Here is a 16,244-nt window from a genome sequence, read left to right as displayed (position 1 = left end):
GAACAAGTGAAATTTCTCTGTTTTCTGTTGTAAGTACTCTCTTCTGTTTTCTTTATTTGTTTCTATTGTTTGTTAGCATTCTCCAATCCCTCTTCTCTCCATGGCATGCAGGCTCCTTCCTACCTTTTGAGTTCCGTTGTCTGACTCGTGTTCACCTCTCTCAGACCTTATTCATCAGAGAGCTTAGCCTTGCGATGGGCTGTGTGCAAAGGAATGAGAAAGGGAGACGGCGGTGGTACTGCAGGTGTGTGTCTGTGCTTGCTCCCATGGCATGTCAACTTCCAGTGTGTTTGGATGACGTAAAAGGGTATGAAATCAATGTGTTGGTGAGGCCAGAGGCTCTCAGTTTTTTCAGACAACTGTACCCCTTTCAGGAGGCTGGATTTGCCTATCCCAAGGTTCGCCTCACTTAAAAACAAAATCAGACGTTAAAAAACAAAAGTTCCACGGCACACTGTTACTGCAATTATACCATGTGATTATGAAATAGATCAATTGGAATAGAACTATTGTCCTTACATTGCAGTGTATCGTATATAGAGCAGGATAAACCAGGCATGGTCTGTATGAAATTTTAGTTTGTACTGGCTTTTCTAGGGTTTTTTATGTAGCCTGTTGTCAAACTAGGGAAATATCTAGCTGAGTGGATGGACCCCCAGGGGTATGCATACCCCTGCTTGAGAACCACTGGGTTAGGGGGCTCTTCTCCTGGATCCATACATTGTAGAGACAAATGTGGTTTTTGTCCTGCAGGTGAATCTTTCCCCTGGGGGGATGTCTCCCCATGTGACTAGTCTTTGTAAAGTAGTGAGGCAGGCAGCGTATACTGAAGGAGTGGCTCCAAGGGCAGGAGACAATAGCTTCACAGAGGCCTCCAGGAGCCCAGGGACTCAAAACCTAACTTCCTTTTTCATAAAAAGAAAAGGAGTACTGGTGGCACCTTAGAGACTAACAGATTCTTTCAACAAGTTCTTGTCAACTGCTGGAAATGGCTCACCTTGATTATCACTACAAAAGACACACGCACGCACGCGCACACGCACACGCTCTCCTGCTGGTAATACCTCACCTTACCTGATCATTCTCGTTACAGTGTGTATGGTAACACTCATTGTTTCATGTTCTGTATGTATATAAATCTCCCCACTGTATTTTCCACGGTATGCATCCGATGAAGTGAGCTGTAGCTCACGAAAGCTTATGCTCAAATAAATTGGTTAGTCTCTAAGGTGCCACAAGTCCTCCTGTTCTTTTTGCAGATACAGACTACTCTGTCTAGTCTACTACTTAGTCTACTACTACAGGCTGCTACTCTGAAACGTTTCTTTTTCATAACTTCCTGTGGTCATGTCTTTAGGGCTTGGGGAGGGTTTACCTGGCTCAGTGCAATTCTCCTGCACAATAAAATAAATAAAAATCAATTGCAAAGAATAGCATCCTTCAACAAGGGAAGTATTAGCATTATTTATTAACTATTACTGGCCCTATCCAGTGATGGGCAAGGAGAAGGTAAAACGCCTTTCTCTAGGCAGTGTGGAGACTGAACACTCAGTGCAGAGATTAAAGTTAATGATTTGTACTGCAGTACCACCCAGAGCCCAGCCAAGATCAGGGCTCTGTTCTGTTATCTGCTGCACAGACACATGGTAAGAGACAATCCCTGCCTCCGAGATTTTACCATCTAAATAGACGGGACAGTCAAAGGGTAACAGGAGAAACAGAAAACAGAAGTAACGTAAAGTCTTACCGCAGGTCGGTGGCAGAGCCGGGGATAAGGCCCAGGTTTTCTGCCTGCCAGTCCAGTGCCTTGTCTCGTTATCTTAGGGTTAGGTTAGAACATCAGGCAGCCTGTTCAGGACCTGGCCATGATGAATGACACCCCACACCGTCAGCGGGACGTGCCCTGAAAAGTCTGAGCTAGCTAGCTGGCATTTGGGCCCGGGCTGGCTGCAAGTGGGGAGAGAATCCTGCCTTTGTTGGACTGAAACATTGACGGCACAAAACCATTCTTCTGGTTAATTCTACTGAGTGACTGGTCAGGGGGCAGCTGTCTGCACGCCTAGTTTACAGCTCTCACCTTGGGGCAACACCTTTTTGATTGTCTACCTATTTTAACTGAGCCCCAAAAGCCTGGTTAGGGTAGCCAAGGGCAGCCAGTTAGACTTAAATACGCTGGGGTATTGTCCCTCACCTGGCTAAGCCACATCTGGACCCATCACAAACCCTTACAATAGTAAACCAGCGTGTGCCACCCCGGCAAGCATCAGCCCCCTACTGTAACAAACCGGTGCGCTCAGCCTGCATGTGAGATCAGCCTGACCATAACAAACTCGTCATGTACGCTGCAGCACTCTGCATGAGCACCCCGGCCACAACAGACCAGTGAAATATTGTGTGTTCTTGTAGGAAAGTATTTTCCCCCTTGCTGTGTTTTCCCTTGTGTTGTCTCTGTGGAAGTGCGGCACTTTTCCCTGTGCTTTCCTGTAGTAAGGAAGAGAGCAACAGAGATCGCACGACACCAGATTTCTAGGGTCCTTTTACTTTCCTGGAACAGGGGGACTCATCTTACTCGTGACTGTCTAACATCCGCCATCACCCACTCCGAAGAGCAGCAGTGGAGATAGGATTCATGTACATTATGCTAGTAGATTTAGGGAAATTCAGAACTAGCTGGAACGGGAGACTTAGTTTATTTACATTATGTCACCCCTTTTATGCCTTTATTGTCTGCGTAGTTCTCAGTTGGGGATGCCAGCACAGAAAGGGTCAGTTACAGTATGTACAATACTGGACAGTGTTCAACAAAACTGAATGCAAGCGTTGGCATTTGCCTTCAGACTGAAAACTGACCAGCCGTTCTGTACTATTGGTGTTTTGTTTAGTTTTTCAATCAGGATTATGAACTAGGGATCTTCCTATTGTACACATATTTAGGAATCCATTTACCAGGCATTTTCCTGAGCTGAATACAACCTTCTTTGCTTTAGTTTGAGTCCTAAGTACTGGCACTCAATACACTGTAGAAAGAGGGTATTTCATGACCTGCATTCCCTAGTTTGTGTAGTCCCATATCCCCGTTGAGTCTGGCAGCCTCAGGGTTTGCTGACTTAAAGCCCTGGAGGTTACAGAAGCAGGTCACTTTATATTCATGCTCCAGGATTAGAAGAACAACAGAAGAGCACAAATGTGTCTAGCAGAGAGAAGCAAAACTCAGCTGGCTAGTGGGATGTGTGTAAGCAAGCTGCGGCTGAGAGCAGCTTAGCCTGGTTCTTCTCCTTCCCCTGCAGCTTGTGGATAGCGAACCAGGGGATAGGGTACTCTGATCAGACTGGCTACCAGATGGTATGAGAACCCTCTCCCCAGCAGGTCGCATGGTGGCCCACTTCTGCACCTAAGGAGAGAGCAATCTGCCAAGCCCCACTGGACCTGAGATTCAACTGCTTGCGTTCGAATCTTACGGAGAAGAGTGAAGTTGAGTGGGGTTTTGAGGCAGACACAGGTGTGAATGGTAGCCTCCAGATCAGGTTCCCCCACAGACACAGCGTATAACAGATTTCATTGTGCGCTGTAGGAGCACGAGCGACCCCTGCATGGAGCGTGTGCATGTGGGCAGAGGCACAAAAACAGAACAGAGCAATTTGAGAGTGAACTGAGGGGAGGAGAAGGGGATGATTATGGAGTAGGGCCTCAGTGCAAATCTTTTCATACTTCACCATTGCAGAATTGCTGGTAAGGAGCATTGAGAAAGCTGGAGGCAGTGAGCCTTCCTATAAATGTCTGTAATGGACCCTCACAAGATCTGTCTTTAAGCTCGGCAACTGTTTGTCCTCTGGAGAACCAAAAACCAAGGGCTGGAACAACAGGTTGCTAACTGAGGCAGTGAGGTGGTGGTGAACCATTACTCCCCGCCAGGATGGTGAACCATGACTTCCTGTGCTGTGTGAGAGAGATGAATGCACTTGTGCATGTTATCCTGCTGCAAGGCAGGTGCCTCCATTTCCTCTTGTGCCCCAGAGACTCCTGCCTCCACTTCCCTTGGGGCATGCTCCAGTTCCATGGGACATGGCCAGTCTGTTTTGCCAAATGCCAGAATGAGGATAGTGCCTCTCAGATCCTGCATGTTTGACTGTGCAGTTCAGAAAGCCCGTGGTATTTTCTGCTGGATCTGGCTCTGGATCAGTGCTGTCTGCTAAATTTGTTTAACACATTGGTTGAAATGAATCAGCATGGAGTCCAAAGAAAAACAGACCCTTAACCCAAGCAAAGCTCAGTGCAGGGCCTAAAGCAAGGATACAACCTGGTGGGAAAGTGAAGCCACACTCGCTGAATGTGGATTTTAATGTAGATTGGGCAGAATGCAGCTACCCAGCTCCTCAATGGGCTGACAATTGGGAACACGCACCACCCCACGCACCACCCCATGGTGTGGTCTCTCCACTGGTTCCTGGTCTGCTTCCAGAGTTAATTCAAGGCCTTGGCCATCAGTGTGTTAAGACCCAGATACGGATATAACCACATCTCCATCCAGGAGTTACTATGGATAGTGCAGCTTGCAAAACCCAGAACTAAATGCCCGAGAGCTGGAGATGAAGCATTTCTCATTTGAGGGGATCCATATCTGGAATGAGCCACAAGAAGAGCTCAGAGTCACCCTGAGCTTAGCCTTTAGGGCATGCTGCAGCACCCTCCTCTTTGAGACATCGTTTTCACCGTCGCTGGATAGATAATTAAAATACAAAGGAACGAAATGATTCTGCCTTTCAAACCAAGCAGAGTGTACTGCAACGAGGGAAAGGAGAAGAGCAGAAGACCCCCATAAAGTCTGTTCGGGCCTGGCTATGCAGATCTGACTTGCCTAGAAAAGGCATGGATACTGTGGAGATGAGAGCCATGTGGAGCCGCAAGGTAGATAGAACAGAGTAACACATGGCTTCAGAAGATGTGCTCTGGTGCTTGTGGAGGGTCTCTTTGTTGAAACTGTTCATCCTGCCAGAAGGCCAACGTGTATGTTAAACCCCTGGATAATATCTCCAGATAAAGCTTTAGAGATTCAGGGCAATGACCTAGTAAGAGAAACCTTGCTTACCAAGCTCATTGTTGGTTGTAATCCTCTCCATCAGCAGGCGAGAGCTGACTGGAGATGCTTCCTCTGGGCTTTACCTTTGCAGAGGAATAAATATTCTGAAGAACACAACGGTTGGTTGGTTTGGGTTGTTTTTTTGTTTTGTTTTTAGAACTTGCTTTGCCATAATATTTTCCTAATAAGTGCTTGGACCTGTCCAATCAGCAGAGTGCAATGCTGCCCTTCATTTGCTTCAGCCTATCTCTGCACATGCTTCTCCTTCCACCTGTCCTCCTCCTGATGAGAACAGCAAAGCCGGGACTGAATCTGTCTCTCTTTCTTGTTGCAGGAGTGGCTGCAAGGTGAAGAAATATGAGATGCAATCCCTGGTCCTGGATGTTTGCACTCAGGTACATTTAAGCAAATGGCACTCACCTGTGTTCTTCAGAGGCCAGCAGGCGCTTGTGTGTGGGAAGTGAGCATGTTGAGAAGGAGGAGGATTTGCAGTCCTGATTTGGGGTTGTCTTTCCTGTTACTGGTCTGATGTAGGGGGGACATAATCATGAGAAGAGCTTGGGGGGGGGCTTAGCTTTAAACTGATATTTATTTACCTGTAACACCCCAGAACCAGCCAGCAGACATCCCTGAGAACACTAGTTTGTACTACATCCCCCTTCTCCGATGAAAATCTCTCTCAACATCCCCAAATCCTGGCTTCTGGGAGGAGGTAAACAACATGAGGAGGAGCTGGAAGAATCCACGATGGAGATGTTTTATGTGCAACTATCCAATAATCCTTCCCCTCCCTGCCCTGCTAAGTTTTTCGGCCAATAAATGAAATCATGGACTCTACATTTCTGTGTCGGAACCGGGGCAATGCCTTGAAAGTGTCCCTTGTCCATTTCTGGGGCAGTGGTGAGGTGCCAGGTTTTGTGATCACACCGTTTAATGGATTTTGTCCATTCCTCTCTGCCATGTGTTTCTGTCTTCCAAAACCTTCCTGAGATGCCGATAGGAGCCGCTTGCCCACTTGACGAGTTTTCTGTTGTTTTCCGTTGGCTGTTCTGATGACGTATTTGTCTGATCCCTATGGATTAGTTTAGCCCTGCTGAATTGCCTGCCTTGATCCCACAGGATGAAGGAGCACTGATCTCAAAAATCCCAGACATTGCAAATTGTGATGGTCACGCTACTGACGAAGAGAAGCTGGCATCTACATCCTCCAGTCAGAAACCATCCGGGCCAGAGGTGAAAGGTGAGCCAGAAGACGACCTGGAGTACTTTGAATGTTCCAATGTTCCCGTGTCTACCATAAATCATGCGTTTTCATCCTCAGAAGCAGGTATGGAAGCATATCTCTATTTCTCTCTCTCTCTCTAAATCTATAGACATACAGCATGTACACTCAGAAATGTACATGCTGGTTTTGTACAATGTACTTGGGCCGGTTTTGTTCAATATCTTCATAAATGATCTGGAGGATGGTGTGGATTGCACTCTCAGCAAATTTGTGGATGATACTAAACTGGGAGGAGTGGTAAATATGCTGGAGGGCAGGGATAGGATTCAGAGGGACCTAGACAAATTGGAGGATTGGGCCAAAAGAAATCTGATGAGGTTCAATAAGGATAAGTGCAGGGTCCTGCACTTAGGACGGAAGAACCCAATGCACAGCTACAGACTAGGGACCAAATGGCTAGGCAGCAGTTCTGTGGAAAAGGACCTAGGGGTGACAGTGGACGAGAAGCTGGATATGAGTCAGCAGTGTGCCCTTGTTGCCAAGAAGGCCAATGGCATTTTGGGATGTATAAGTAGGGGCATAGCGAGCAGATCGAGGGACGTGATTGTCCCCCTCTGTTCAACATTGGTGAGGCCTCATCTGGAGTACTGTGTCCAGTTTTGGGCCCCACACTACAAGAAGGATGTGGATAAATTGGAGAGAGTCCAGCGAAGGGCAACAAAAATGATTAGGGGTCTGGAACACATGACTTATGAGGAGAGGCTGAGGGAACTGGGATTGTTTAGTCTGCAGAAGAGAAGAATGAGGGGGGATTTGATAGCTGCTTTCAACTACCTGAGAGGTGGTTCCAGAGAGGATGGTTCCAGACTATTCTCAGTGGTAGAAGAGGACAGGACAAGGAGTAATGGTTTCAAGTTGCAGTGGGGGAGGTTTAGGTTGGATATTAGGAAAAACTTTTTCACTAGGAGGGTGGTGAAATACTGGAATGCGTTACCTAGGGAGGTGGTAGAATCTCCTTCCTTAGAAGTTTTTAAGGTCAGGCTTGACAAAGCCCTGGCTGGGATGATTTAATTGGGGATTGGTCCTGCTTTGAGCAGGGGGTTGGACTAGATGACCTCCTGAGGTCCCTTCCAACCCTGATATTCTATGAAATCCAAGTGACCTCAAAATAACCTCTAACAGCAAACAGAGCCATTTGAGCAGCAGCATCCCACATCTTATTTACATTAATTGGGCAGGAAGCTACAGTATGTTCTAGTTAAAGGCTCAAATTGCTCATCTGTATTATTTACATTATGAAAAATCAGTGATTGTAGGTTGTTTTTATGTAGGCCCTTTTTATTTTAGTGCTATATAGAAGCTGATGGCATTACATTAGAAAGTTCATCTCCATCGCCACTGACTGAAACTGGCTCAGACAGTGGATGTGCAGAATAAATCCAGGATCACAAACAGTCCCCTCTCCCATGATGCTGGTTCTGCTGGTGCCTTGCTGCTTCTGCAAATTCCCTGTCTAAGCCATGAGTCTGTTTTGTCACATGAATCCAATGCGGTGAAGTGGGACCAGCCTTTTGTCAAGCTGCAAACCGGCTTGTGCTCTTTCAGAACAATCAAATGTGAATCAAAAATCAGTTCCTATGTGTGCTTTTCTGCTTTTTGACACCTGCCCAGCGTGAGTGTGGGGAGACTGAGAGTCGGTAACTTGTGGACTGATATTTAGTAATGGTAATTAGAAGAAGCGTGAGCAACTTTGTGTTCAAAGCATTATTCAAATGTTAACTAGTCCTCACACAGCCCAATAAGATAGGTAGTCCCTCAAGGTATTCTCTTCATTTTACGGGTGAGGACACTGAGACACAGACTGGTTAAGCTGACTTGCCTAAGGTCACACATTAATTTGGGTTAGACTAGAACTTGGATGTGCCTAGATTTTAGTTCCAGGACCTGTCTACTAGATCATGTAGATCTGTATATTAAAGAATCATATAAATGAAAACTGTTCTGGATACGTGCCTGTAAGGACATTTGGATTTGCTAAGCAAGGTCTGTAGAAACAGTCGTGGCGGTATTTTGTCTTCTATTGAATTTGCAGCTCCAGCCAATCCATTCTGAAATCATTAAAAGTCAGCAAGGGTGATGTTAAATCAATGTCAAAGTTGCAGGTGAGAATGGCAAAAACTGCCACACTGAAAATTTACAGCCATCTCCTGGCCAGTTTTGTTTCTTACACATTAATCATTTCTCCTGAAATGTGAGAAAAAGCTGTAATAGTCTCTGTGGGCATATTTCCTGGAAGAGAGAATTCTTACTTCTCTCTACACGGGTGGTCACCGTTGATAATTAACTGAGCCACGAGTTATTGAGTATTCCAGGGAAATAAAGGTTTCGTGGGATAAGGAGAAAAGCTTTTATTTCACACATTTGTTCTTGTAGACTCGCAGGGCCTGATTCCCCAGCGCCTTGCTCCTTGGGTAGCCATGTGTCACAGTGCAAAACTTACACCTTTCCCATCATTCTGATTTCGTTGCATTCTGCACTCACTTTCCATTGAGGGAAGAGATTGGCCACGGTGCAGGGCAATGCAGAATCAGGCCTACTGGAAATCTAGACAATAAAAAATAACAATAGACCAAGTGGAGAAAATGAACCAGAATTTGTAGCAGTGGAGAGTGGGCTCTTTACTTCCTGCTTTCCGTCGTCCTTGTATTCTGATGGTACATTTGCTTTTGCCTTATTAGTGAGTGAAGAGCCAGTCACATTCACAGAGCACCAAAGTGTAATTTAGGAACATAGGGCTCGTAATTTATATACTGCAGTCCTTTAGAGTTGCAGGATATACTCAGACATCAGTTACTGGAGGAGACAGCTTTTGTCTACTCTCCTCTGCTGCTGGTGAGAATAGAAAGGGACACATGAACCACTCTGTTGACAGATCATCAGCCCCAGTTGGTGTGAGGCTTATATTTGTGTTATTCAGAGTGGGGGGAACAGCTGTTGCTTGTCACCACCTGCAATATCAACAGCCTTTCATCCCAAATGATCCCTCCACTTTACAAACACTATATACATGTGAGCCATTTCAACCATCACTGAAATGCAGACACCTCTGAGGTGGAACACAGCACCAGTAATTAACCCAATGGAATGAATTTACCAAGGGTTGTGGTGGATTCTCTATCACTGGCATTTCTAAATCAAGATTGGACGTTTTCCTAAAAGATCTGCTTTAGTTAGGAATGAATTCAGGGCCATCCTATGGCCTGTGTTATACAGGAATTCAGATTGGAGGGGCACAGTGGTCTTTTCTGGCTGCAGAATCTATTAACCTGTTTGGTAGCACGTAGGGAGTGAAGGATCTTGCACCCAGTCAGTGTTCAGCCTCACGTTTGTTGCTGATGGTTGTGCAAATCCAGATTGTGGAGACGGAGAGCGGGGGAAAGCTGCAAGAGGATCCTGTACACACGCCACACTGAGTGTAGTTCTGGAAAGGTCAGGGGCTGTGGTCAAAACTGCTCAGAAGCAGCACCCTGGGGGACTGAAATTGCCCTTCCACCTCTTGGCGTGTGATGGTGCCTCCAAGTGGCAATAGCAGCAGGGGAGAATATGGGGGACGAAGGCATGGTGGGCACCTCCCTCCCTCCTCCAGGAAACCGCCCAGCATTGCTACTGTAAGTGGTGATGGAGAAAAGGGGCCATCAGGGCAGCGTCTTGTCAAGCACAAAGGTGGGGAAAAACCCGGCCCTTAAATGCTTATTCGGACAGAGCTGGCTCTGAGGCCAAAGCACAGTGAGGGGACGTGTGCCTTGGGGCATGCGAAGCCAGAGGAAACCTGTGAACACACACCAGAGGAAAAATTTGGTCAAGGCTGGTCCTGACTCCCAACTGCTCTATTTCTTTTTCAAATGTCCTACAGTCTCCCTACATTTACCAACAATATGATGTAGATGGGGGTGAATTCGAAACTTGGGAGGTTCACTGAAAATGACTTGTCCCTGTCCAGGGTCAGGAGCCAGCAGCCGAGGAGAGTGGTGTGAATGGCACCTGTCAAGGATAAAGGCACGTTGCGGCATGGCCACAAAAGTGTGTGTGTGTGGGGGGGGGAGTTGTTCCCCTCTTTGCTCTGAGTGCAACAGAAGGGAAGCCCTGCAGGGTGGGTAACACTGAATCAGCAAGCCCACCGCTTTCCTGCCACTCTTGTTCTTGGGTGCCCCTGTTGGGAGCGGGCCAGTGATTTTCGTTTGGAGGGGAAGAGTCCTCACTCCCTTGATTGCACTTATGTGGATCTCTTTATCCCCACCCCCATCGAGCAGATGGACACCAGCCCTGTACAGAGATGCCAAGGGCTGGCTGTGCTTAAGAGTGAGGGTCAAGGCCAAAGAGTGACACTTTCCAGGACGTGTGCTAGGTCATTGCTTAAGACAGGGATTCTCGTCTTTGGTCCTTGGTGACATCCAATAGTCCAGGTGTTTAATCCAACCAGCACTTAATAGTTTGTTTTAAAATGTACACTGCTTAATATTGCATAGGAAACGCTTCATTGTCCTAATTCACACTAAAGGCTAGGGTGCGTGAGAATTCTATTTGCCGTGCAAACCAGTGGATTTTAATCAAAACAACTGTTTGCTGGGTGGAACAAAAACCTGGATGGTTGGAGAGCAAACTGAATTTGCTCAATGCAGTTTAAATTTGGAACTGTACTTTGCAGAACCCACAAACTTTTGATCAATTCCTACTCGTTTTTTGGGCAAACTCCTATTTTTTCGACCGTCCACTATTCACACACGCAACCCCGCACCCTTCCCCCCACCTAGCCTCCTCTGTCTTCTCGCACACATATCGCACAAGGGCCTGTAGTCTCCATGGTTACCACAGTACACAAGCTTGGGAAGTGTCTTTCCAAGCTTATTGTTGTCTCTTGCAGTGCCTGAGTAAAAATATTTTAAATCTCTATATATTTACTTAAAACGAGTGAGAGAAGCTTAGGATCGTGTGTGAGAGTGAGTGAGCATGCTAGGGAGTAAGTCTCATACCCAAAGAGTGAGATTTGCACCACCTTGCCTCCTGAAGGACCTCTCTCCAGACTGGCCTGCAAAGGATGTTGAAGGAGTGAAGCAGTTCATCCCTTCTAAGCTCCATCACGTGATGGGTTTCGCCTTAACTCTGATCTCCTTTGTGCCCGTCCATTACTCCTGTCTTGTGCCATGGGCTGGAGCAAAACCTCTGTGCCTGACCCAGAGCTCTCAGGGTGGGCAGTTGCTAGCTATGCGGCATGTCACCTTATCCTGTAGGGACTATTAATTCTAATAATATGTTAGAACAATCCATGACAAGAACCGGTTGGATAAACACCTGCCAGGATAGATAACACTTGGTCCTGCCTCAGTGCAGGGGACTGGACTAGATGACCTATCGAGCTCCCTTCCAGCCCTACATCTCTGTGATTCTCTGTTACGTTGATTTGACACTTCCCAAGCCAAAGGATCCCAAAGAACACCCCAAAGTTTACAAAGTACATGGATAATGACTGTGATTGTAGACACTCAAGTAAATCCTGTTAGAAAACAGGAAAAGTTCGAGATCTCATCTTCATGTGTATTTGTACAGCACCTAGCGCAGCTTATCTAGGGAGTTGTATGGCCCCCTCACCGCAGTATCTGAGTGCCTCCTGGTCATTAATGGCTTGTATCCCCACAGCACGAATGCAGTAGGGAGGTATCATTCATCCCCATTGTACGAATGGGGAACTGAGGCACAGGATAGATTGGTTTGTCCAAGGTGAGGAGCTGGATTTGGGTCTCCTGAGTCTCATTCCTGCTGTGAGCTGTGATCCTCCCTGGGGCCCCTATTCAATATCAGTATGGTTTGGCACCGGTACCTACACAGAGCTGCTGCTTTGTCTTCCCCATACTTTGCCAGCTCCTGTGGAAAGCAGGTGCTGGTAACTCCTCCTTTGCTGCTGCCAGGGTCCCCCTGGGCAGGCTTTCCCTGTGTGTGAGGAAAACAGACAGACCATATGCTGACCCAAAATAAAAGTGTCCATCCGTGTAAGGACAGGAACCCCGCAGAGCCTGGGATCCTGAGCCTCGGGGACTGGAAGAGATGGCCTTAAACTCTTCTATTCCAGCAAATCTCTGGGCTGGGGTGACAGTCATGCTCTCAAGGCAGCTGTAACACCTTGTGCCCTGTGTTTTAGGGTTCGAAAAAGAAACATCCAAACAGAAGGAGAAGGATGGGCCCAGCAGCACCCTGGTAAGTGCAGCTTCACCTTTACTCTGACCTCCCGTGGCTTCTCCTGTGCCAGTGACCCCCCATGAAACACTGTGATTCCCTACGGGTCTGATTCTTCAGCCCTTACTCACATTCCTTGACTTGAGCAGGGCTGTTTGCATGAGTAAGAAGTGCTCTTTGTGAGTACGAGCTGGGCCTCTGCCAGCATATTGAGACACTTGCATACACAGTGAAAAGTGGGAGACTATGCTGAATATACTAAGTGATCACCCCAAATCCCTGCTCTCTGACTGCTAATATCCCACATTCCTTGATACAGGCCTGAATCCTTCAGGGCACTGCAGAAATGGCCATGTGGCCTCTGGATCAGCCTCACAGTGGTGAGAAGTCTTTCTGAAAGCACCTCAGGAGAAGCTGCTTTGGGAGCTAATGTATTTAAAATTGTGAACTGGGGATTTAACCAATCCTGATTTCACAGCAGCCCCTGAAGTGCACTCTAGAGAGAGGCCTTCCTTCTGTGCTTGCGGCCTGAAGCCTTGTCCAGGCAGGCGGATGGGATGATGCTGGAATAGGAAGGTAGGCGAGGACAGGCAGGGGCACGCGAACAGTCGGCAGAGGGGATGGTACTTTGTACACCCAGGAATCCCGACAGGTGGGAGTGTGAGCCACACATGGTCAGGACTGAGCGATGAACAAGTGGATGTTCATGGTCCCCAGAGTCAGATGAGCAGTGGAGACATATGCAGGTGCTGTCGGAGCATTTTTAAGATGCCCAGATATGAAGCTTTACAACTGGAATGAAGTGGAAGGGAAGTCGGGGGACCAGACCAGTGACAAGGGAGAGTCTTGTCCCCATCACGTGGAAGCCTGTGTTGAAGAGCAGGCAATGCAGCCCGACAGCCGCAGTAACTCTCCGCAGGGACAGACGGTGGCTGTGAGGTGCTGGCAGTGACAGCTGCTGTGTTTGCCTGCGGACTGTCTCTGTGTCCTTACCAGCTGCCTTCCCCTTGCCATGTGCCCGGGGAGATTGGCAGGTGGTATCACGCTCTTGTGGACTCTCTCAGACCGGCAGTGTAATCCCCTTGCAACATGAATTGAATTCATGTTGCAAGAGGCTCTTTTAAAAGCTGGTGGGAAGCTGCCAGACATGCCCCTCAACGCACAGATAGTCTGCTGTCCCGATGGGCTGCATGCATGACCCCCTCTTGCATGCACGACCCCCTCTGTGCTGCATGCATGGCTCCCTCTGCTGGGCGATGCATGGAGCTGACGTGGTCTTGAGCCTTGGACTGGCCTGTAGCGTGCCGCAGCAGCGTCTGCCCCTGGGGCTGCCGGGGATGGGAGAAGAGAGGAAAAGTGAGCAAAAGAAAACACAGACGGGTGGAGCGAATAAAAATCCTGTGCCTCTCTGGAACCAGTCACAGTGAATAGCGACGGGGAAGTGAGCTCTCTTGCCCTATCGAAAAGGGCCCCAAACTCTGCTTCTGGAAGCCAGCTCGATTGCTCCCTCCCTACAGCCAGGATGGTGTCCGCCGAAATGGGGAGGCGGTCACACAGCCCTGGTGAGACGGAGAGCACTGCTGCTGATGATGAAACGCCGTGTCCTCCCATCAGTCGCTCTGTGTCCTGCTCTTTTAGCCTCGTGCCCAGCAGCACTGTTGGGAGCCTGGCAGCAGTGTCGGAGTGGTGACCGGCGTGAAGATAAAATCCCTTCCCTACTGCAGCAGAGCTGTGGGCAAGGGGACGTGCTACGCCAGCTCAGAGAGGAAGGTGGCAGGCAGACGACAATGAGATTAACGCCAGCTTTAACAACCCTAAGCCTCCCAAGGACGTTAGTAAAGCAAAGCAAGGGGAAGGTACTTGCTTTCTGTGGGGATTCCCAGCTCAGGTCTCCAGAGCCCTGCGGCCGTTCTAAGGGTTCAGTGGAATGCGCACTAGTCGATACAGGGAGGCTCTGGGGTGGACATGGGCATGCAGGGCTCGGGGGGGTTCGGCCACACGAGAGGGAGACCCTCCGCTCAGCCAGACAAGTCACGGTCCGTGTCCAGGGCAGCTTGTTTCTTCCTTGGAACTGGGAGGTTGGCAGGAAGGGGAGCAGCTGATTCTGGGATGGGAGAACATGGGGGATTGTTACTTGCTGAGTGCTCAGGAGCGTGTGCCCTAGTGTTGGGTGTCCGTGGGGAGTCTCCAAGCTACACCGAGAGCTGTTACTCCCAGGGAGCTCGTCTGCTGGTGCGCTGCATGGGCCTGGGCAGGGGTGGCGTTAAAGAGAGATTTTCCACCTGCACCGGCTTGCGGTCTAAGAGCATTTGTGCTGAGAGCAGCCGCCGCTCCCATTCCGGTGCTGTATTCACTCACCTGCCACTGTGCTGCACGATAAGAACTTTCACCCTCACAAACCAAGCGAGATTCTGCGTCTGGCTTGGTACTGAAAACCACTAGAACTTACTGCTCAGAGAAAGGGTGCTTTTCATTTACAAAATGCTGCACAAATCTTGACTAGCTCCTCAGTATAACGCTTCTCTGTTTATGGCCTGTGGCCAAGCAGCTAACTGGGAAGCGAGTGTAGCTAGGATTAGTGGCAGAAAATTAAGAAAAGGACATTTTAGGAGACTAGATAGAAGTTCTCTCTGGCAAGAGAGACTTTTGGTTTTCATGGCGTGTGTCCCGGATGAGGCTGCTTTGGGTAGTTGGTCAGAGAATATGCAGCAAGCGTTCCAGAGAACACAGACTGTAACAGCCCTACCCAATGACCTCCTGGTCTAAGGAAGCATGTTAAATATCCCGCTGGCCAGAGGGAAGGGGAGGGTGATCTGTGCCTGATCAGGGAGGCAATGATTGGACCCTGTCTGCACGGGGTGTCAGCTAGATGGCTGCTCTGTGGAGACAGACAATCGACACTGCTCCCTGCGTGAAGGCTGTCTGACCCTAGAACCACCTGTGAAGCCCAGCAAAATAACCCAGGCTGAGCAAACGTCTATACAACTGCTGCCGGCTGTAGCGAATCTTGCATTAAATGGGAGGTGACTGGCACAGGATACGCTGTCCCCTGCAGGCCCTGACATAGGCTGCTGCAATTAACAACACTTAGCAAAGCTCACATGCCTGGAGCTGTTTTAAATGGGTAGCAGCACAGGGCATGTAGCAAAGGGATCGTGATGGTATTGTGGGATCTGACTCTGGCAGCATCTTCATTAGAAACTGTCTGATATAGGCCCTGGGAAATGGGCTTTCTGTCCTTTCTACGTTTGGTTTTAATGTAGCATCCTATTCAGGACTCAAAGTTTATTGGATTTATAACGGGTGGTAGCTTAGAGACAGAGGCCAGGCTGACCTGGAAGGGACTCAAACCTTTGCCCGTCAGGTGCATTAGGAAGAGACTTCCCTTGGGGCCCGTTTTCCTTTCACCGTGCACACATCCTGTGAGCTCCTGCTCCTCCTAGAGCATGCATCCAGAGGAGGACACCACCTCACTCTCCCATGGAAGCTGCATTTTCAAGTGACTTTGGAGGGAACCACACATCCAGCCTCAACAGAGGGTGGAACTGGCTCAATAGACAATGAGACCTGAAGGGGACTGGGCGTCACCGGAGTGATAGGGCTTGTACCCAGACCAGACACTGCACTGTTTCCTTCCCACAATGGAGACGGGCCTCTGAATTTTCAATGTACAAATACAGGATGGGTGGGCGCCTGGAGGAAGGACTTGAGAAT

The 16,244-nt window shown here is 48.5% G+C and overlaps 1 protein-coding gene across 4 annotated transcripts in view; it reads left to right on the top strand.

Annotated features, from left to right (window-relative positions):
- Positions 1-16,244, top strand: part of TACC1 (transforming acidic coiled-coil containing protein 1) — a 45,135-nt gene that overhangs the window by 17,288 nt on the left and 11,603 nt on the right. For 2 of the 4 annotated variants that reach the window (XM_084614918.1, XM_084614916.1), the window contains exons 4-6: positions 5,412-5,472; positions 6,197-6,317; positions 12,496-12,551. In XM_084614918.1, the coding sequence (XP_084471044.1) occupies positions 5,412-5,472; positions 6,197-6,317; positions 12,496-12,551 (238 nt within the window). Of the gene's footprint in view, positions 1-5,411; positions 5,473-6,196; positions 6,405-12,495; positions 12,552-16,244 lie in introns of all 4 variants that reach the window. The other 2 variants (XM_084614917.1, XM_084614915.1) reach the window with 1 other exon arrangement.

This window comes from Lepidochelys olivacea (assembly GCF_965140295.1).
Source record: "Lepidochelys olivacea isolate rLepOli2 genome assembly, chromosome: 26".
Lineage (NCBI taxonomy): Eukaryota > Metazoa > Chordata > Testudines > Cheloniidae > Lepidochelys > Lepidochelys olivacea.
This window is presented reverse-complemented; position numbering and strand designations above follow the sequence as displayed.